The sequence below is a fragment of the Pseudopodoces humilis genome, chromosome 1 (assembly GCF_049639895.1).
Source record: "Pseudopodoces humilis isolate 2021_Gansu_Grassland_sample_001 chromosome 1, ASM4963989v1, whole genome shotgun sequence".
In the NCBI taxonomy this organism is placed as follows: domain Eukaryota; kingdom Metazoa; phylum Chordata; class Aves; order Passeriformes; family Paridae; genus Pseudopodoces; species Pseudopodoces humilis.
The window spans coordinates 50,450,886-50,472,665 of record NC_142200.1 but is presented as its reverse complement, the minus strand read 5'-3'; the positions used below and the strand labels follow the sequence as shown (position 1 = coordinate 50,472,665).

Genomic DNA, 21,780 nt, shown 5'->3' with positions numbered 1-21,780 from the left:
TGAATGCTAAACTCCTAGAAGGCTTAACATGGACATATTTTTCCCTACCTGGGCAGTAATGAGATATTTTACTTTTCGTTTCATCATCTCACTCCCCAAGACTGTGTTTGTAACACCCACTCAGTCATAATAATAAAAAAAAAAGTCTACAATTAAAGAATGAAAGCAGAGAGACAAAGTTATTACCCCATGAGGTATAAAAAAAAATAAATAAAAAAAAATAACCACAGGTAGCTATGATCATTATGACATTCTGATATCTGCTCACTTCTGGTCAAATTCTCCATCTCCTATCAAAGAGGAAAAGATAAGTTTTCACTGCCATGCATGTCATACTGGCAGAGACTGACTACCTGGCTATAATAGTTAGGAGTGCTGTCAAAAAAATCCCAAATGCACAGTCACTAATGATTTCATTGTGGTACATCTCTCATTTGAAAATAATAGTCAGTACTTTAGCGGAGAAAATAGAAGCTCAATAAATTCTTAATGATGCTGAGTCTCTTTTATGCTAGCAGTTTAACATGGCAAAAACAATTCTTGGAAATGTCAACCTGCCAATCTGGTTTAAGGGTTTAAACCTTTATGATGAATTTCAGAGGTAGACTATAAATATTTCTGTTAATGGCTTTGTTTGATATGTCTTGATTATGGATAATCAGGTATGAGCAGTAGATCCTTGCAACACAAGAAGCCCCTGAATATAAAATTAAAGCTAAATCAACATTTTCCCAAGGCTTTCTATTCCTCATTCCCCATCACAAGGTTCCAAGTGGTTACTGCCACATCCTCCTCACCCAGCAGGTCCTCATATGAAAAGGAGTAAAATGAGCCCTCAGTGGTGGGCGATTTATCTGAGCTATTTCCTCTCCTGATTGCCCAAGAGGAAATCTCATATTCTTCCCCTTCTCGTCTCTGAACTGCCAAATAAAACCCAACTCCAGGACCTCAGAACAGAGCTAGAGGGTACAAGTGAGAAAACAAATCAGTTGCAGACCAGGGAAGGGAAGAAAAGATGGCTTAGATTTTAAAACCCAGATTATAATATGACATTCTGTGCATTCTAATTAGTGCTCATGTCCCCTTCAATTATGTCGGCTGATGACCTGGAGTAAAGGTGCCAGGATCCAATCAACACCCACATTTAAAACCAGTTAACAGACTGTCAGGTTTAGTTGTGAAAATGCCTTTATTAGTAACTGGTTTTAGCGAATCCTGGAGAGCACTGTCAGTCTTTATACACAGAATTATATGCTGGTTGGTTGAGGAAACCTAAGCCTTCAGAAAGGTTTTCTTTCTTCCCTCTCTCTTGGTTTGTTTTCACAGTGAAAAATCATGTAGCGGCATGACAAAGATCTTTCAATACCAGACTCTTTGAAGAAGTATGGTACTTGTTGTGGATACCTGTGGTATATTGTATCTAAAGCCTTCCTCTGGCTCTTACTTTAAAGGAAAGTATCCGTGCAAACACAAAGCATGTGTAAAACATCCATATCCAAATTGCTCAACCCCCAAAGGCTCCCTCTTCCTTCCCTTTGACTAAGAAAATTACTGTCAAATTTTCTCCTGATCACCTTGTAGCACAGAAACAACAATCCTGAAGTTCTCCACAGTGTTTATTCATGCCAACACAGAAGAACAGCAATTCATGCAATGTTTCTCTTTTTTTCCAACAACCTGATAGCACAAAACCATGTTCAATGAAAGGCAGCTGCAAGAGTGCCAATGGCTCATCTTCCTGTGCAGAACCATAGGAACTCTGTCTAATTTTTACATTTTCCCCCCAAAGAATACACAATTTCTTACATATGGTTATTTTTGCAAGAGATGTGTCCAAGAGAAGTAAAACACATCTCTGAATTTATGTTATTTAAATTACAGTCTCCTCTATGGCTGTGTGAACTGGTGGACTATTTACTCAAACAAAACTGAAAAGATGCAAAACTTTACCCAAGAGTGAAATCAACACCATAGGATAAAAACCATCCTGACTTCAATATACACTGACATATTATTTTCCATTTTGTTTGTTTTTTTGCATTTACTACAGTCAGGCCCAGAATGGAAGTGACAAATTATTCCACCACAGGAATGTTCTCACAGTATTTTCAGGGAGATTGAGAGCAGGTGGAACCATAAAGAGCAGAACAAGCTTCCTGTTCTAAGATTTTTTTTCTTGCCTGAAGTCCTGACCTAGGGGAGCAACTTCTGGCAGCAGCTGTAAAATAACTTTCCAAATAGTGTAGCTCAGCCCCCAGCACCAGGAAGTGCTGTCCCAAGCTGTGTCTGAAGTCCTGCACATCTCAGCTGCCCCTAACCTCGAGGGCTGGTTTGCATATACTGGAGAATTTCACGTTCAACTTAGTTTCCATATCTGAAAAATTACGAGGAAAAACCTAAGGTGAAGAAGAAAAGGAAGCAACAGAAGATGAAAGAAACCCACCAAGGAGGGATCTGTAGAAGGGGAGAGAGGAAAGCTGATCTGTTTGTCCTCGGAGGAGATCAAGGACACCAAAAGGGAGGAGTGGTGTGCCGGCCATTTTAAAGATATAGTCTCACTAATTTTTCACCCTTTTTTCCTAAGAAAAAAAATTTAAGTAAACAAATCCTAATTTCTTTTTCCTTTCTCTTGTGAAGATAATCCAGAAACTGTAGTCACATCCCCTGAGAGCTCATCACAACAGTGGAGAACATAATAGCTATCACTCTACAATTTTGATACATAATGGTCAGTGTAAAACAATCAGTGGTTTTAATATGGTCAAGTAAGGCTCCTTTCCACAAGTGATTCTCACCATTTCACATCCTTGTAAGTATTGTAGGACCTATGTTTCTGTTCCTCCCCAAACTATTATGGGAACCTTCCCCTATAATTGCCCATAGTTTATGATACCTGTGGCAGTGTGCACTACATCTTCTGGTTTGGGAATAATGAACAAATTAGTACATTCATCAGAAAAGACACATGAGCATGGTAATGGAAAAGCAGAAGGATTCCCTTAGAAAGGAGGACTTTGAGAATGACCAACCTTTCAGCCTCAGCTCTGTGCCTGGGAAGATCATGGAACAGATTCTCCTAGAAGCTGTGCTAAGGCACATGGAGGACAGGGAAGTGATTTGAGACATCCAGCACGACTTCACCAAGGGCAAGTCCTGCCTGAGCAACCTGATGGTCTTCTGTGATGGAGTGACTCCATCAGTGGGCAAGGGAAGAGCTAACAGATGCCATCTGTACCTCTGTGAGACTTTTGACATGGACCCCCACAACATCCTTGTCTCTGAAATGGAGAGATAGAGAGTTGATGGGTGGACTGTTTCGTGGATGAGACACTGGCTGGATGGTCACAATCAGATGGTAGTGGTGAATGGCTCAATTCAGATGGAAGTGCACTGGACAGACCTTATGGCCGCCTTTTAAAACTAAAGGGGTCTCATTAGAACAATGAGGATAGGCTTTTTAGTAAGGCCTGTTACAATAGGACAAGGTGTAAAGGTTTTAAACTAGTAGAAGACAGATTCAGATTGTACATACGGAAGAAATTTTTTATGATGAGGGTGGTGAAACACTGAAACAGATTGCTCAGCGTCCCAGGGTGATTTTATGATGCTTGTATCCACAATAATCTGTTCTGTTTATGCTGAATATTAAGTTCTGCACCTTTTAGACTAGTTCTGAGAGTGAAGGAGAGGAAAGGAAGCGCGCAGTTTGTTTTCAGAAACTGCACTTGCTCCCTTGCATTCCTTCTGTGTTGTCTGCAGCAAGGACAGCAGGAGAGAGCTCTCCTTTGCTTTCAGATAGTTTTTTAGTTAGCAGAAACCAGAAGTCTTTTTGGAACTATTCAGCTATTGTTTGGTCCAGGAACAGCAGGATTATCGTCCGGGGTCCCCCCAAGCTGCACTGTGGCCAGGGCTGCGGACCCGAGCCCTGGAGAGAATGAGAGAAAGCCAGGGACACACCACAAAAGGGACTCCCTCTCTCTCTCTCTCTCTCTCTCTCTTCCATCCACAGAAGGACTCAGGACTCTTCTGAATTTTCCATCTTTTCAGAACAACGAGAGGTTCCATAGTTATTATAATAACATTGTAACAATATTAATATTATTCATTTTTTTCATGTTTGTGAGTACTTTGCTTGTTAAATAAACAGTTTTTTGCACTTTTCTCCAAGGATATCTTTCCCAAGCCTGTGAGGGAAGGAGCCACTTGAATTTGTTTTCTAGAGGCACTGGAGGTTTCCTCCCAAATTTTCCCTAAACCAGGACACCCAGAGAGGTGGTAGATGCCCCATTTCTAGAAACATTCAAGGTCAGACTGGGGTTCTGAACAACCTGATCTAGTTGAAGATGTCCCTGTTCATTCAACTAGATGACATTAAAGATCCCTCTACTCTATGAAGGATCAGACCTTTGAAAACTGAAAGAAGAGATGAACAAAACAAATCCTCAATTATTTTTTATAGAAAAGCATGTATGATGAAAAATATCAATGAGAAAAACAATTTAGAGGTTTTCAGATTTGCATTTGCCTTAGAACTATTTTATCATATCATTTAATAACTTTATTCCCTCCTCCATCCCTTCAAAGTCTTTTGTTTTGACACCACTGAACTCAGGGATGGGAATTTATCCTGAACAGAGCGGAAATGAGGTGAGCTGCCTTCTCCAATCTCCGCACAAGACCCACTTTCTCTTGGCACAGCTGACTGAGGCAAGAGCACTCTGAAGAGATTGGACTGTAACTATTTTGGAGTGATCCCTGAGAAAGAGGCCTTAAATAGACCAATACGTACATCTGTCAGTCTCAGATGGATCGTTGTGCTTCTTCTGCTCACATAGGCATTATGCTGATGTCCCTAAATATCAGCACAGCTTACCCTCCCCAGCTCTGGCTACTATTGTTGGAGCAAGACCTAAAATTTGGGTTAGAATACCTTCATTTCAGCTAGAGCTTCCATCTTGTGACAAAATATACAGTAAAGAGAAAAGGAAACAGAGAAATCACAAGTAGTGTACCAATTAGGGTCGGACTGTGTCATTTTTCTAGAATGAAAGAACCACCATTATGGGTGATTAAAAGAACTTCAGGCTTTCTCACACCAAGGCACATCAAACCCAAACCCAAACCCAAATCAAGTGAAGGCTTTGCCGTGCCTCCTCCCACAGAACAGATACTGTCTTCTCACCAGGCATTTTTTAGCAGGCTGAGTGTAGAAACAGGGTGAAAAAATATCTTAACCTTGTAGAGAGCTCCCAGCTGATATAACTTCTGGCAAAACCAATGGGGGTGTGGGGATCACTCTTGTGGGGATGAGAAAGAGGCTGAAATACTGCACACACCACTGCTTTGGCATGGATTGGGTTTGCAAAAAGTGCAAGATAGGTGAAAGTATCCTCATCTTACTGAGATTATTTACAGAGCAGCAAAATGTGCTGGTTAGAAGTTCTTTGAGGAGTCACAACTGCATAATTCCACCTCTTTACCACTTAAACCCCTTTCCTGACCTACTTGCACCAGCTGACTCCATTTTTCCCTTTCAGAGGAACGGGGAACTTCTTGACAGATCCAGGCAATGCGTGGCACTCTGCCAAGCTGAGCTGCCTTTCAGCCAGCAAGGCTTTGGGTAGTGGAGCCAGGCTTACCTGCACAGTGCCAGGCATAGAAAAGGGGGAAAGTCCAGTGCTGTAGCATGGAAATGGAAATGGAAAACTTGCCAAGACGGTCAGATCTTTGCCCCTCATTCATCCTCTGACAGCTTGAGTAGTGCAATGTTAATTATTCATTAGTTATCTGTGCAATAAGTTACGTTATCCTTTTAAAAATAGAGCTAGAGTAGCAAGTCTAAATAATTTATTTCAGAAGAAAAATAATCGAGTAAGCCTTTCAAAGAAGGACAAAAATCAATAGCTCTGACTTTTTTTTCACCTTGCTAAACATTTCCGGACAATACCGTCCCCAGGGATGACAAAGCTCCGGTGTGACACATATTCCTAAGTGCAGCATCATCACAACAAAAACCACAGGAAATCTGGAAATTTTGTTAAGAATCTATGCATCTTGCAAAGCTCCTCTTCTCACCCTGACAGACTGTCTCTCCCTCTTTTCCATCCCGCTACCCAGAGCTGCAGATGCCGGGATGAAATTACTGGTGATGTGAGAAGAAAACAGTTGGCACCCGCTCACCGGGAGCCAGCCAAAGGGCGGCAGGGAAGATGTGCCTCCCAGGAGTGGTGCCACTGAGCTGGCCACTGATGTCAGCTCTGCACTGAGCACCAGATGAAGGGAGCTTCTTTTACAGGTTTGCACGCCGATTCTCCTTCAGCTGGAACTCCCTGATATGCACAAGGCTGCGTTCGCTTGGGATCCGTGCTGGCTCCTCTGAGCCCTGGGAGGAAAGCAGGGAGGGCAGGGCAGGAGATATATCTGAAACTACAATGCCCTGGTATCCACCTCCACCCCAAACACCGCATGACACTTCCCACAGGAACAGTGGCCAGATGGTTGCTGATCTGAATTAGTTTCTCCTGAGAGTGGAATGACAAGGGATGTACCTAATCAACTTCAGCATGCATTTAGCTGTGGACATTCCAGCTTTAAATCACAGCTTCTGTTCACAGAAACAGCAGCATGCTGTGACAGTTTACTTCTCCTGAAACAAAGTCTTGTCCACACCTTGGCAAGGAAAACAAAGTGTGCTACTACTGTCTTCACCTAGGACTTATGCCCCAATTGAAACACGATTTAGAATATGGAGAGCATACTCTTATTTCCCTGCCTCCCCCCCCACCCCCCAAGAACAGCATTTGAAGGATTTGCTACCAATACTTTGCAAGGGTTTGTGGAAGAAAACCTTTAATTATATTCAGATATATTAAGGGGAGGAATGAAAATACAAGAAGGTATTTTTCAAATGAAAATGTCACAGAGACTACAGTTTGTTTGCACCGTCACTGCTGAAGCCCATGTGACAGACAGCAGGATTATTTTTGGTAACTGGGTGGAGGATGGGGAGACTGATACACTATTTGAACTTCTCCATGCTGGTCTCTGCTATTGAAAAAGTAACCAAAAGACTTCTGCTATGTTGTAAGAAAATGCATGATCAATGGAGCACAGAGAAATTTCATTTATCGTACAAAGAAGGTTTCCTTATAGCTAAACAGTACCTAGACAGTCATGCAGCTATGGTAGGTCATTTTTCCTGCTGTAAATGCCATAACTTAAACAAAATTTCTCCATGTGCATAGGCCAGTTGTGGTCCTTCCAAGTATTTGGGAGTAATGAAGGGGGTGAGTCAGCAGAAGCCCATGCCTGGGATGAGAAACTCAGGCTGAGTAACAGAACAGCAGGGATTTTGCCTGAGACAGATCTCTGGATCTGATCAGCAGAATCACTGTTACTTTATCTCAAAATCACTCACTTCAAAAATTATAATAGGATTTGGAAGTAGTGTCAGAGGATTTCTGGCTGACCAAATAGCAAATACCTAGAAAATAAAGACTAATTGGAGCTTGGCAGCAACTTAGTTGGTAAATCATAAATCTTAGTATCAGATGCAGACACTGCTCAGGGAGGGGCATTTATAACATTAAGAGACCAGCACAAAATACTTTGAAAATTTGGAGGGTCCTTCGGTTTAAAGATATTTTTAAATTTCTAAAAAGAAATGTGGACAGTGCATTAGAAAATGTATATTATAGTTACTTAAAAAAAAAATCATGTTACTAAGTTTGCTTCCTAACTACTGTGCTTTTGAGTCCAGAGAGATCCATTCCCATGGATTGCCTCCTACCAAGAAGGAGCAGATATTTCACTCTCTGTACAGTTCCTGAAATGCCATAACAAGTATGAATCATTCACTGTGGGTAGGTACCAATTTATTATTTATCACAGTGAAAAAAAGATATTGGAGACAAAGTGGTGCTGCAGTAAAACTTTCATTCAGTTAATGGGTTTAGTTATGATTATTGCATAGGACTTCATTACTTAAAACTGTCATAAGCACTAAATTCTAAACAGGGTTATTGAGTCAATATAGTGTTCTTGCTTAGTCCTTTCAGCTTTACTTGAATCCTGTCCTGTTTCTCATAAATTTCCCTTCAGGTAAACTCACTGATAGCTGAAAAAAGGTAATGTATTACAAAAATTAAAGTATTTTCACTACATATCCCTACTTCTGTGAGTAAATTTCATTTGAAAAATGTCTGAAAAACATTATGTGCCGCTTTAATAAATATGTATAAATTCCATGCTAATGAAAACATAGGGTAATGTTTTATACAAGCATGTTTTCACCAAAAATAATTTCTTTACCACTTGTCTACCACTTCACACCAGATCTATGTATTTATATCAGAGCAAAAAGAGGGAAGTGTGATTTCAGATTGGAAAAATCACACTTTACACACATGCAGCATTGTGTTTTGCCCTGCTTACAAGGTTCATGGCAATGAAAATCACTGTCACACTCAGCTCCAGATTTCACACACAGCAGCCTCCAGATTTCCTTTTGCTATATTGTGCTTATAGAGCTGAATTATTCTATGAGCAAAATGCTCTCTCCTCTTTTGATGTTAAACGGAGTACTGCACTTGTACTTTGGAGCAAAACTTGCCTCAAAATAATACGTTGAAAGACTTTTCAACTTATTTTGTATATTTCTATAATTTTAATAAGCTTCTGAATGTAGCTTTTCACTCTGTTAAACAAATGTTTTTAACAGAAAATTTTCTTTGACCCTTAAAAGCAGCAGTTCTTGAACAGTACCTCAAAAATCAGGTGCTGCAGGGGAGGAGCAGAGAATAAGCTTGGGCATTACACCATCCAAAATAAGTAAATGCTCTTGGATGAAAGAGCATTTATAGAAGTCGTTGCCCTAAAGAGCTCACAGGTAGCTTGTGAAAGCCCATTTACAGTAGGTACTGGTCCTCATCTCAGTCTGTGTCCTGAAGAGACATGTTGGAGACATTACTAAGGGCCAGAGGAATTGTACTTCTCTCCTCTTAAGCAGAAATGAATGGAAACAGGATTTCTTGCCTGCTGCCTCTACCCTTATTTGTGAAAACACCAGTGAACATGAGCTGCAGCCACAGCCCTCCATCAGCTGGAAGTGGTTTCCTGTGTGAAGATGCCCAGAGAACAGCACTTGGGTCTCTAAGGGTCCCAACAACCTGAAGGGCTTGAAGCATTTCAGCTGGAGTCAGGAGCTGATCAAGAAAACTTCAGTGACACATGGGAGGCTGCAGCTCTAGCAGAGCAAGACAGAAAGCAACACCTCTGGTTGCTCCCCCTCTGGTCCTTCTGCTTTCAGTGGCTGTAAGAAAGACTGTCACCTGCTCGGTATGGCCAACACACAACCAATTCTTGCCCCTTTCTTCCCAGTTACACAATTCTCATTCATTTCTTGCTAACCCATTTCATAGTACTCACATCAAATCTTTCAGCAGCTGCTACCCCTGACCTTATTCCTCCCCTCTCTTTGTCTGGTCTGGAGGGGCTGCACTTCCCCAGCAGTGTCAGTGCTGACACAGCTCTGCCTCATCCTCTACCCTGGCTCACCACACCAAACCCAGACAAAGGACATGGAAAAATACACTTTTAGCAGCTGCAAACAAGCAACCAATTAATTCTCCTCATGGGGATCAGGAGCTGGTCCTGTGCCATCTCAGTGCTTTTCTTCAATAAGTAGCAAAAATGTATTTTTTCTTCCCCAGGTATGGAGCTTTCAGAGACAGGATTTCTCTGAAAGGCATTGCTTGCAGGGGAATTAATGATTGCTGTACATAAAGGCACCCAGCACTTGCCAAGCATGATTTCCTAGTTGTTTACACTTAGACAATAGATCATCCTTTTGTGAAGTATTTTTCCTGAGAAAATATGAAGAAGAAGATCCTTAAAGATGCCGTGGTGGCTCCAGGGAAATGATGTTTGGGGTAAGTTAGATGTTGAGTGAAGATGTTGAGTTCTCAGAGAAAATCCACTTGCTATTGTCAAGCCTTTGAGAAAAATTCTGATTTGTAGATGCTCAGAAGAGAATTAGTAAGGGCTTTGCATTGGTACAAAGGAAAGGAAATTTTTGAAAAATGTGTTCTGAATGCTTTCTGGTTGATTGATTGAGAAAAATTGTTAATGCACATCAATCTTTCTCATGAGGTGCATTAGGATATTAGGAAGGGGGAAATGACAGTTGCAGGGATGTTGCTGAGGTAATTTGTTAGTGATGGAGTAATTTTTTTTCTCTCCTGGCAGCCTACTGACTCAAATGGCAATGTTAATAACCCAGACAACACAGGGAAAAAGCAAGCAAACCTTGGCAGGGATATGTGTTCTTATCAAATCTGTGAGGGCACGCTGCCTTTCTTTACAAAGCTGTATGGAGGAAGCTTTGTTAAGTCTCAGAAAATCCTAGCAAATTCCTAGAAGGGGTGGTTCTCAGAAACATCCCAGGAAATGCTACAAAGAAGTGTTCACAGCAGTAGGAAAACTCTGCAGGTCTCATGGAGGATGCCACAGAAAAAGGTATCAGAGGGTGGCCCAAAACCAGTTGAAACGTTCACAGTAAAAAAGACAGAAAGGGAAGATTTGAAAAATGAAAACTGAAAAAGTAGGTGAATGTAATAATGGAAAAAATCAATGAACCACAGTGCTTCAGCAGATAGAGAAGACTGACACAAAAAATATACTTGCTACAGTCAGTAAAGTTAAAAAACATTCAGTGAGAAAACAATATTAGCCAGTGAAAGAAGTATCTTCAAAAGAATCAGTGAAAATATTTCAGGCAAGAGTAGCAGATGATGAACAGTGATGAAAGAGTAAAATCTGAAAAAAACTAGGAAGTATTATGGGAAAGAAAATAACTATATTATCTTTTGGCTAAGAGAACTGAAAGAAAAAAAGGAAGTGCAGTGGCATGAGTAAGCAAAGCGAATGCCAGGATACTGATGAAGACATTCAGAGAAGAATGATGCCTAACTGCAAGACATCAGAATTGGACAAAATTCACAAGAATTTGTAAAATATCCTTATCAACTCGTATCTTAGCTCAAAACACAGGAAATGCAGCAAGAGGCTGGAGGGATGGAGCACATTTATAAAAAAGAAAAAGAAAAAGAGGGAAAAAAGGAGGTAACATTATCCTAAAAACCTGCAAGTGACTCACCAGTTATCTGAGAGCTCCTTAATGAAACAATCAGTGAAAATCAGAATATTTTATTGATGGGGAGCATTTGGCAGATACCAGAACAGAACAGGGGTCTAGATGCTGTTTTGATAGATTATGCAAAGGCTTCTGAAAGTGTGTGATGGAATGGGAATCCAGAAGCACCTGGGACTGGGGAGACTCGAGGAGAGGAAACTCAAGGAGAGGAGACTCGAGGAGAGGAGACTTGAGGAGACTCGAGGAGAGGGAGAGGAGAGGAGACTCGAGGAGAGGAGAGGAGAGGAGAGGAGAGGAGAGGAGAGGAGAGGAGAGGAGAGGAGAGGAGAGGAGAGGAGAGGAGAGGAGAGGAGAGGAGAGGAGAGGAGAGGAGAGGAGAGGAGAGGAGAGGAGAGGAGAGGAGAGGAGAGGAGAGGAGAGGAGAGGAGAGGAGAGGAGAGGAGAGGAGAGGAGAGGAGAGGAGAGGAGAGGAGAGGAGGATTATTTTTACAGTAAGACACACAGAAATATTATTTAGTGACAAGAGAGGAAAATCTCTCTCATATGCGCTTAATACAACAAGTTGAAATTACATGGTCAGTAGGAGACAAAATATAATTACCCAGTTAAAACTGTAAGGCTTGTTTCTTAAGGAAATTAAAATTTTATTTAGATAGAACAAGCCTATATACCCAAGAAGTCCTGTTGAAAATATCACAGGAGATCAAAACAGGTATTGGTGTAAAAAGATATATAACAGCACTAAACATGATAAATGTTAGAAATTCTTTAAAAGATTATGATAAACGTCAAAGGTGGCTTTAAAGAAAGAGTGTTTTCAGAGATATGTACAATTCCTACAGGTATTTCAGCATGCAAAATACATTAAAGATAATCAACATATATGCCATCTACTGCAGTGGGAAATGGGACCCAAGGGAATTGTATGGCACACCAAAGCAGAAGCTAGCACTGAATTAAGCGATAAATAGGAACACAGATATGAGGAAACCTTTCTGTTGATCCAATGACAGAGAATAGTCAAGGATAATACAGAGAATGAGCATATGGTTGCAGTAAGCTATATCAGAGAGTGAATACGGTCTAACTGGATCTCGGGCAACACTCCAGGACTGGATAGGAAAAGGCTCCTTCTAACTGTCAGCCCCTAGATAGACAAGATGCAGAGTCAGAGTGGACTGGGAAGAAGCTACATGGCTTTGGGGTCACTTTTGTCCTGATATATAAAGCACCAGCTTTCCCACTGGCACATCTATATTACATTCCTTGCACTCATTAAATGTTCCTAAGGAGGCTCTGCTTCTGGTAGTTATTTGAACACATCTTGGGTGAAGAATAATTTTTTTTTAGCAATGTCAACAACATTGCAAACATACACTTATCTGACACATGCGTAGCTGTGTTTCTCTAGCCTTTGGTTCATCTCTCCTTGTGTGACCTGCCAAAGACTCCAACCTCATCTTCTCACCTCCTGTGACCTTGTGAAATTGTGACTGCCAGAGAAACCAAAATTCATGGCGTGTGAAAGCAGACAATCTCTACTACTACTACTACTACTACTGCATCTCATGATCCCTCTCACGCCCTGCTTTATCTCCAGATCAGCATGAATACATCCCATCATCCTACCTGCTATCTCTCCCTTTCCCTAGCTCCCCTCCAGCTTTTGCCTCTTACGGGGCAAGGAATGCTTACAAAGTAAGGGTGCATTCACTTCATCTTGCAGTCCAGCAGAGAGACAGCTGACTTAGCAGTGCTTCCCAGCACAGCTAGGCTGCAGCAACCTAAGCAGCAAGGTAATAAATGCAGCCTGGTTAGAGCTAGCTTGTGTCTTCAGCACTGCTAGACCATTTTTTCCCCTCACCTCTCCCCCACAGTTTAGTTTCTGCTTGAACCCCAAGACCATCAAGCAGTACCTGGTGGACCTGCATGTTAAACAACAGCAAGCATTAATTCGGTAGTGTGGATAAGATGGCATTTTTGTACAGAGCAGAGACTGCAGACCCTGTAACATGGTATCATGTCCACTTAACACAGCATTCACAACATTGAGAAAGAAGAGTAGCTAAAACATCATGCACACTTTATCTTTTGTGTCAGGTTCACAGGTAATCTAAGCACCACTGATATGTACACCAGCTGACGATCTGTTCTGTGAGGCACAAACGCTCCAAAACTCCTGCACTGGACTACTCATCATTCTAACGCACAGAGAAATTAAATAGGGACTGTCCTTATAAAACTGAGCCAGGCTTTGTGCCAGTTGACTCACAAGTAATGTTGGAAAGATTAAAATAACACATAATTGCACCAGCTCTCTAAATCTGACCAGGGCTCAGAGGATAAATGCCTTACCTCATTATGTTTAAATGCTCTATCTCAATCTGGTTTAAAACAGAGCAGGGGCTGTGAGCTGCCAATCTGCTGTACTGTTAAGAGAACAGAAATACCACTACAGATTGGGATGTAGGCTCCAGCAAAGAACTGTGCTTAGTATTTGGCTTTCCTTTATGGTCCCCTACTCCTCAGCTCACTTGCTTCCAAGGATCATCACTTCAACCAGTATGACTGTGTGTCAGCACCAGTTGAAAAGATCCCTTTTCTCAAGAGACAGCGATTCTGTGCCTGATGTGTAATGTTATTTATACATTACAGACCACATTCTGGCTGCCCAGCTCATGCTGCTGGCTCCACTGCCACCACTGAGCAGCACCAGCCAAAACAGCAGCTTGCCTATCTGAACCCTGCTCTCAGAGACAAGTCATGCACACCTCATTTGACTTTCAAGTAGGTGGAAGTCCCAGTCTGTGTAAAGAACAGCCAGAGCTAGCTGGAGTCAAATCAGAAAGAGTTTTGCTCCAGCAGGAAGAGAGTTTTTAAGCAGTTTAGGACAGAAGCCCCAGACAAAAAGTGGAGCATCACTCATCTACATCTCTATTGATTCTAAACTACCGATGATGTATCTGGGACACATAACAAAGGAGACCTTTGGGGCAATTGTACAAGTAAGATCAGCAAGCATTTAATATAAGAATTAGTCTAAAACACCTGTGTGCCAAATTTCCGTTCTAACCCAGCAGTGGTGCTCTGCGTGGTTTTTCTGACAATTGCTTACCTCTTTTAACTTGTCCAGCTCATTTTGCAGTGTCTGCTTGGATACTTCCACCTCAATGATTTGCTGCCGAAGGACTTCATTTTCATCTTCTGCTTTAACTCGCTTCTCCTCCACACTCTCCAGCTCATGGTGCAGTCTGACAGAAACATCTTTGGCTACCTGGTCAAAAGAGCACAAATGCATGAAGATCATCCATAAGGAGCAAAAATTACAGTATGTCTCCTACAGTAAAAGGCATATTACAGCCCTAGACAGCCAAGAGATTTTTAATTCAATTATGATACTGTTGATGGAACACTCCAAGCCTTCCAAGTACCAAAATGAATATTCATTTCTAATAAAGTAATCCAGAACGAAAATATATTTGATTACCCATCTCCAGCTCCCTCTCCACATTATGCTAAGGCAATGTCATGAGCAGCAGGAGGAAAAAAGCAGACACCAAAGCTGCCTATCAAAGTCCCAGCACATCACAAAGATAAAGCCAAAGACAAGGAATTGTGCTGTAAAGCTGATGGGCCATCGATCAAAGCAAGGTGTGCAGCAGTCACAGCCACACAAACTTGCTGCTCTAGCAGCAATCACAACTAGGCAAGACTGATATGAAAGCACAGAAATATATGCTAGCTTAGGTTTTCTGAGTACAGCCTAACAAGAATAGATATTTACTACAAAAACATTTGTAAAGGTGATGCATCATACAACATGAGGAATTATGGAATTACAAGAAGTCAGTAAAACCAAAGCCAACTAGCTAAAACCACTCAATATCTCTTTCACTGAAATCTAGGTACAAGATTTTTACTGAGCAATGTACTATTGCTATTGTTATAAGGTTATTATTTGGTTTCCATCATAAAAGGAAAATTAGATCTGACATTTTAAAAGGTTTGATGACTTGATATGTTACTGTCATTTCCACTGCTGACAACAAATCATTCTGGTTTTAGAAGGTTTTATGTTTTGCATCTTTAAGTACAATATATTTAATAATTCTAGTTTCAAGCAGTCCCTCTCTACAGAAGATATTTTAAAAACAGCTACAAGATAGCAATATCAAGAATGATGAGTAAAGCTAGATAAACATCATGTCTATATAATGTCTATATATAAATCTATATGTCTATATCTATCTATCTATCTATCTATATGTCTATATGCCTATATAAATCTATATGTCTTGATGGAAGCATTTCTGAAAGATACAAAAACTGTTTCAGTATGAATATAATTTTTACAGGTATTTGTGTTTGTAGGGAAAGAGCATTTTTATTCTCTATCTGCCCTGCAAAAATATTATAACAGTCTGTTCCTGTTACAAGTAACTCACTAGACACTAAGAAATGCAACTTAGACTATTTTTTTCCCAGTTACTTGGCATAAGCAAGAAAGGAAAGAAACAGCATGAACTGGAAAAATCATGTCAGGTTTTCTTTATGCAGTATTGCAAAGTTAAGGTTTTCAGTAAAACCAGTAAAACAAGACACTTTAAATCTTTCAAATGCAGAAATGTAACTTGACTGTATTTCTTTCATTTTGAATCTGAACACATGTTTTTTTACTCACTGACACATCTTTTTATGGTGATGAGCTGAATATTTGTTCTCCACCACAGCAGAAGGAAATTGGTCGTGACGTTTGGAGAACTAATGCTTGTTTCATGTGTCACCCTCACTTCCATTGCAGAGAGCCACATCACAGTCTGCTCTCTTTTACTGTGAATATGAATCTCTCAACCCACCTTTAAATCTTGTTCCAGGCTCCTAATGAGCTCTCCATCCACATGGCCTGTTTGTGCAACTTTCAAGCTTTTCTGTTCTGCTTTCCTGAGACGATATTGCAGAATGCGGCAATTCTTGTTTGCCCGGTCCAGCTCTCGCCGGAGCTCCTGCAGCTGGTAAACATCTTCCTCTAAATAGCTGTCACGCATTTCTTCCATTTCAGCCCGAAGTTCATCCAGCTCATCCTGTGAGAAGGCAAAACAGTGCTCCATCATACCTCTAAATCTCACCCATGGGAGCAAAATAGGAAACATGCTCGCTAGGATACCACATCAATGAAATTATACAGATTGCAGCATGCAGCTCCAGAAGTCACAGGAACAGAAGTTTTAACCCAACACTGAGTAATTATGCTGAACTAAATTAATGAATACTTGTCATATTTCTTTCAACTGCTTTGATAATTAAAAGCAAACCAGATGCTCATGTCTCCTGAAACTGGTAACCTTCATTTTACCATCTCAGATTAAAATTAAAACTGCACAATACCACTATTTGAACTGATTCCTTCCTTTACTTAGAGTACAGCAAACCTACTTAACCAAGTGCCTCAACATCTCTGTGTGGTGTGCCTTTTTAACAACCAACACTTCCTTTCAGGAAAAAAAAAAGTGTTTTACACAAAATACTGAACTGCTCCATATGGGAATGCTGTACCATCCTATCCTAACACTGTGCACAGGCTTAATGACACGTGGATTGTGTGCAGGAGAAAGTGGGGTTTTGTTGTGTGTACACACATCTCAATAACAGGGCCACAGGAACAAAACAAAACCTGTGCCCATGGGAACAACCTGCTTGTTCTTTTCTGGGCATCATGAACTGTCCCAGTTCCACGTTGTATCATGAGTAGCACTTGCTCTCTAAAGTCAGATTACAGATTTACAGCTGAACAGGATAAGCTCTACCACTGCCATTTGTTTAATACGTGGATGACTAAAGCTCCAAGCTAGAAAGGTCTTCCAGGCAGAGGGGTACAAGGTATTAAACTACTGCATGAGAGAAGAACATATAATTCTACAAATGGAACAAAGCTGAGGGGGAAAGAATCAAGAAAAAGAGGCAAGAGGAGAATATTTGAAATGAACTATTAATTTTTTAATTGGTTTCTTTAAAATTGCATTTGATATTATAAGGATCAGATTTTCTGTGGAAAACTTCGCTTAAATAAGAATCCAGGAGAATTTGTACTGGGGCTAGCTGCACTGTGACCTCACTTCAGGTCTGTAAATAACTCTTGGAATACCAAGGATGGCTGGAAATTATTTCACACTTGAAATATCAAGGGCATTTCAAAATACCTGGAATACCAGAGAATATTTCACACTTGTCTCAGGTGGAGAAGGCACTGCTATAAAGTCAGTACCCTTGACAAAGCTGCCCCTGTCCCTGGCTGAACCATCCCTGTCCAGTCCCTGCATGAACACACCTGCCCACAGTCTCCTGGCAGTCCTCTCAACCATTCCCCTTCCCATGGCATAACCAGACTGACATATTCATCTGCTTCATTGGAGCTTTGGAAACAAATGCAGGGCAGATCTTGTCCCTGAGCACAGTCCTGACCGAAGGAAGATGGGCAGATGGGTTCTTTAGCCTTGTCAGTTATGTTAGAATTACAGCTTGTTCTTACCAAAATCCCATCCACGTATAAAAACCCCAGGATTTATACAGCTATGGTTTAATTTCAATTAGTTGAGTCAGCATAAATTTTGGGTACACACAAGGCCTGTTATTTCCAAAATTACAGCTCTGGGCTCACCAGTGAGGCTTTGCTCCAGCAGTACAGCCCACCCAGGGCCCTACACCGTTCTCCCCAGATGCTCTGAAAAGACAGAGAATTTTTCTCACGAGCCCACCGTGTCACTGAACATTCTCATTATATTCAGATTTCTGCTGCAGGAGCATCCTGTCCCACAGTCTCTCTGGGACAGGTGCAGGAGCAGGATATTTGTGTGGAGGGATAAACTCAAGGGTTACTCCCCAGTGAGCTGGATTGTGCTCACACCATACACTGAAAAGGAATAGTGTAAGCAGAGTCATCGAGGTTACCCTTGCAGCAATAACATCCTCAGAAGTTCCAAATACATTAATTAAGCACAAACATCTGACTTCAAGGAAGCAAATGAGCTCTGCAGACCAAACCCATCAGGATTATTTCAAAACAATTGAGGGTCCAGGCTCTATCTACTCCTCCTCAGGACACAGCCAAGTACTCTGGCCAGTTTACAGCTGACACACTGGTGAAGTTTTGATAGATGATGTGTATTCTTAAAAAAGAAAAACACAGCAATGCATGCTTGATTGGATTGGGAATGAGACTGCTTTTATTTTCTGTGTACACACCACTGCTTCACATTTATAGACACTTTAAAGTGGTAAAGTAAAAGTTTACACAGCAAAGATAAGAGATGCAGAAGAAAATGTCAAGGTTTTAGAAACTGATTAGAGAGTAGTAGTGGCTTTTGAACCTAGGAAAAGGAGTACACTTGTGCATTATCAGTTTATTAATGAGGTATTTTGGTTAAGTTACTCATACCAAAAGTAGAGTCTTTACCAGTCAGAGCTAACACAGCCCCATGGAATGAAAAGGACCAGAGTTATTTCACAAGGTTTGTCTGCAGACTTAGGTACTGAATTTACCACAACTAGATTTAAGTTCAATTAACCTTTTAATGACCTCTTCAGAATGCTAATGTTAGATTAGTAATTTGGTTGTAAATTAAAATTTTGAAACACAAATTCATAATAAAGAAAAACAACTATCATCAACAAATTAATGGGATCTGGTTTATAAACTGATATTTAGATTTAAGAACTAAGTAACAGCTTTCATGTATAAAGTAGCTTTATAATTATAAGGTCATTGCTCATCTCTTAAACTTCCTTCTTATCTTCGTCAAGTTTTGTTGGTAGTAAATTAGGTTGGTTTCTAAAGACAAATAATAAACAATTTTTGATTTCAAAGCAGTTATTGCAACCAAATCTGGAAAGTGAAACTCACAAAATTTTAAACAACCCAATCCCTGAAACACTCATCCCATTGAAAACTGAATATTTCCACATCTCATCTGTGGGCTAGGGAGTTCTCCCAGATGGAAGTCACTCTGTCTCTGTTGGAGACTTGAACCCAATGTCTTTCTTCACACCAAAAAAGTTCCTCAGAGAGCTGCAAGCACTGGCATGAGCCATGTTTCAGGATACAGGACTGTCTTCAACCTCCAGGTAAACCAAAGTTTTCTCAATCTCCCTTATCAGCACAACTACAACTTTGTGGGGTTTTATTTTGTTTGATTGATTGATCTGGTTTTTGTTTGTTTGTTTTTGGTGGTGGTGGTTTTTTGTTTGTGTTTTTTGTTGTTTTTTTGTTTTGGTGGGGTTTTTTTTGGTGCTATGCTTGCCTCTAGTTTTGGTTATAAAAACAAAGTTTGGTTTTCTCTAGTTTAATTTCGCAGATAAATTAAAATTTAGAATACCATGAAGGAAGCTGTACTTTAAAATCTCACACAATTCTCCTCTCAGATATTTTTTTGGCTGAACTTTCTTTTCCACAATTAATTTCTTTTCTACTCCCAAAATTTTCACACAGAAATCAAACTGTGTCCTGGCTTCTTGTATTTAGAGATACAGCACCCTTTGGATGAGCATTAAAACAAGGCAACATGAGGCCACAAACAGTTTTGACTGTATAAGGAGCAGAAACCTCACTGTACAGACTGGATGTAGCCTCAGCCCATTTTCTGCTGTATTGCTGCAGTGCTTGGGGCTTAAGCCTATGTAGTCTGTCCAGCCCAGAGAGGAAAAGAAACAGATTAAATCAGACAGATTAAATCCTTTTGAACAGCAATATGAAGTCCTATTTTTATATAATAAATATATAGAGAGGAACATGTCACCTCTGGAAAATCTGGCTCAGATTTTGTATGTCAGCACAGAATTATAGATACTGGGATAACCTTTAACTAAACCATAACAGTTTAGTTACAATAAAGACACAATCTTGCTTTCAATACAGCCCAGAAGGCCAGTGACAAGGGTATTCTTAACAGCTTATTCTCCTCTGCAAGTACTTGTGATTCTGCTGTGGATGCTGAAATTGTATGGGAACAGATCCTAAGTCAGAACTGTTGCAACTGCACCTGGAAAATCAGAACGGCTTAAAATCCTCTTCTAAAGTGATCTGTGCACAGAAATTTAAGGAAACTAAGTTGAAGACCCACAGAAGGGGACATTACAGCTGAAACCATGATGGTCCTACTTACTAAACTGACAAACTACTGCTTTGAAGGAAAACACGTCAATTGTTTGTGAAATCACAGGTAAATGCAGCAAAGCCAAAATTCCCAGCGTGGTGGTTTGCAAAAAAGGGATGCTCTGACTGCAAGGCAGATGGAAATAACAGATAAGTCAAACCCTTGACTTAATTAAAATATATTGTTCTTACTACTCTTATTATTGTGAGTTAGAATTAAAGCTCTTTCTCTCAGGAGGTATTGAGCTTCATACAGTAGACTTTAATATTGTAAAACTGAAGAAAGAGAACAGAATAGGCACTTAAAAGTAATTAAAACAAACAGGCAAGAAAGCAGCCATCCCTCTTTGTTCATCTAAAAATGGAGAGCTGCTCCCTTCCTTAAACAGGGAGGACCTGCTCCAGCACCCCAAAGTGGCAATTGAAATTGGGAGGTTAAGTGCTGCCATCAGAAGCTTCACTTTGCTGTGCATTCCTGAAGGGGATGAAAGCCTCCTCTTGATCCCTTTTAATTTAATGGTAATTATACTATTACTTTCAGTGAGAACAGCACGAGGCAGAGAGTCCTGCAAGAAGGAATGTTGTTTAGGAAAAGCTAAACTCTTTTCTTTCCCTATGTGTCACTCTGGTCATCAGGAAAAGAAAAAAAAAAAAAAAAAAAAAGAAAATAATGGAATTGTATTTTCTAACTGGCAGCTCTTTCCAAATTTGCAGTAGAAATCCAAGTTGCACCAGCTCCTGAGTCCTTCAGCTTATGGTTTATCTTGGCCCAAATTACTTCCTTAAGGCCAGCTATGTGGGGTCTAACAGGAGCTACCCATCTGAGAGTCACAGGGTGGCTGTAAGGACACAGGGCCACACGCAAACAGCCGCTCTGTTTGCAGGAGTTCCCGAGACTGCAGCGCAAAAGCAACAGAATTAGGATTCCCTGTTTGCCTGTCAGTGTGCCAAGCCAAGGTGAACTGGCTGAGAAGGGGAAAGCCTTGTGTGCAATTTCCATCACTGAGTAGCCCAAATACATACTGATAGGTCATTTTCTGTCTGTACTGTGCAAATTGAACACTTGCCTGTCAGAAGAGAAGCCATTATTTTATTAATACCATTACTGATGTCATGCTTGTTTATTATTGATTTAATTATAATGAAGTATAATTAAGAACAAATTACAGGAGTATGCCTTGTTTATGATTCTTTAAAAAAAAAAAAAAAGAGAGAGAGAGCGAGAAAGAAAAGTTCAGGCCATGCAGCTATTACACTGAGTAACCCATACTCATCTGAGTCACTCCCACTGAAATGACCAGGAATACTTGCATAACTTACGGGCTCTGTCTACCCAGCCAGTCTGGTTATGATCTGTAACAACATTTGAAAATAAATTTTCCAATCATCTCCACCAACTGCACACTCATTCTGTCCACAGAGCATGCAAGAAATGGATCCCTTCCAAAATAAAACAAGAGACCTACACTCGAAGTGTGCATCA

General features: G+C 40.5%; 1 protein-coding gene across 11 annotated transcripts in view; it reads right to left on the bottom strand.

The window, feature by feature from the left end:
- The window catches only part of MTCL1 (microtubule crosslinking factor 1), a 120,771-nt gene that overhangs the window by 76,871 nt on the left and 22,120 nt on the right, over positions 1-21,780 (bottom strand). For all 11 annotated transcript variants that reach the window (XM_088065392.1, XM_088065387.1, XM_088065412.1 and 8 more), the window contains exons 2-3: positions 16,009-16,233; positions 14,268-14,426 (exon numbers count right to left, since the gene is read on the bottom strand). In XM_088065392.1, the coding sequence (XP_087921518.1) occupies positions 14,268-14,426; positions 16,009-16,206 (357 nt within the window). In that variant the 5' untranslated portion in view covers positions 16,207-16,233. The remainder of the gene's footprint in view (positions 1-14,267; positions 14,427-16,008; positions 16,234-21,780) is intronic.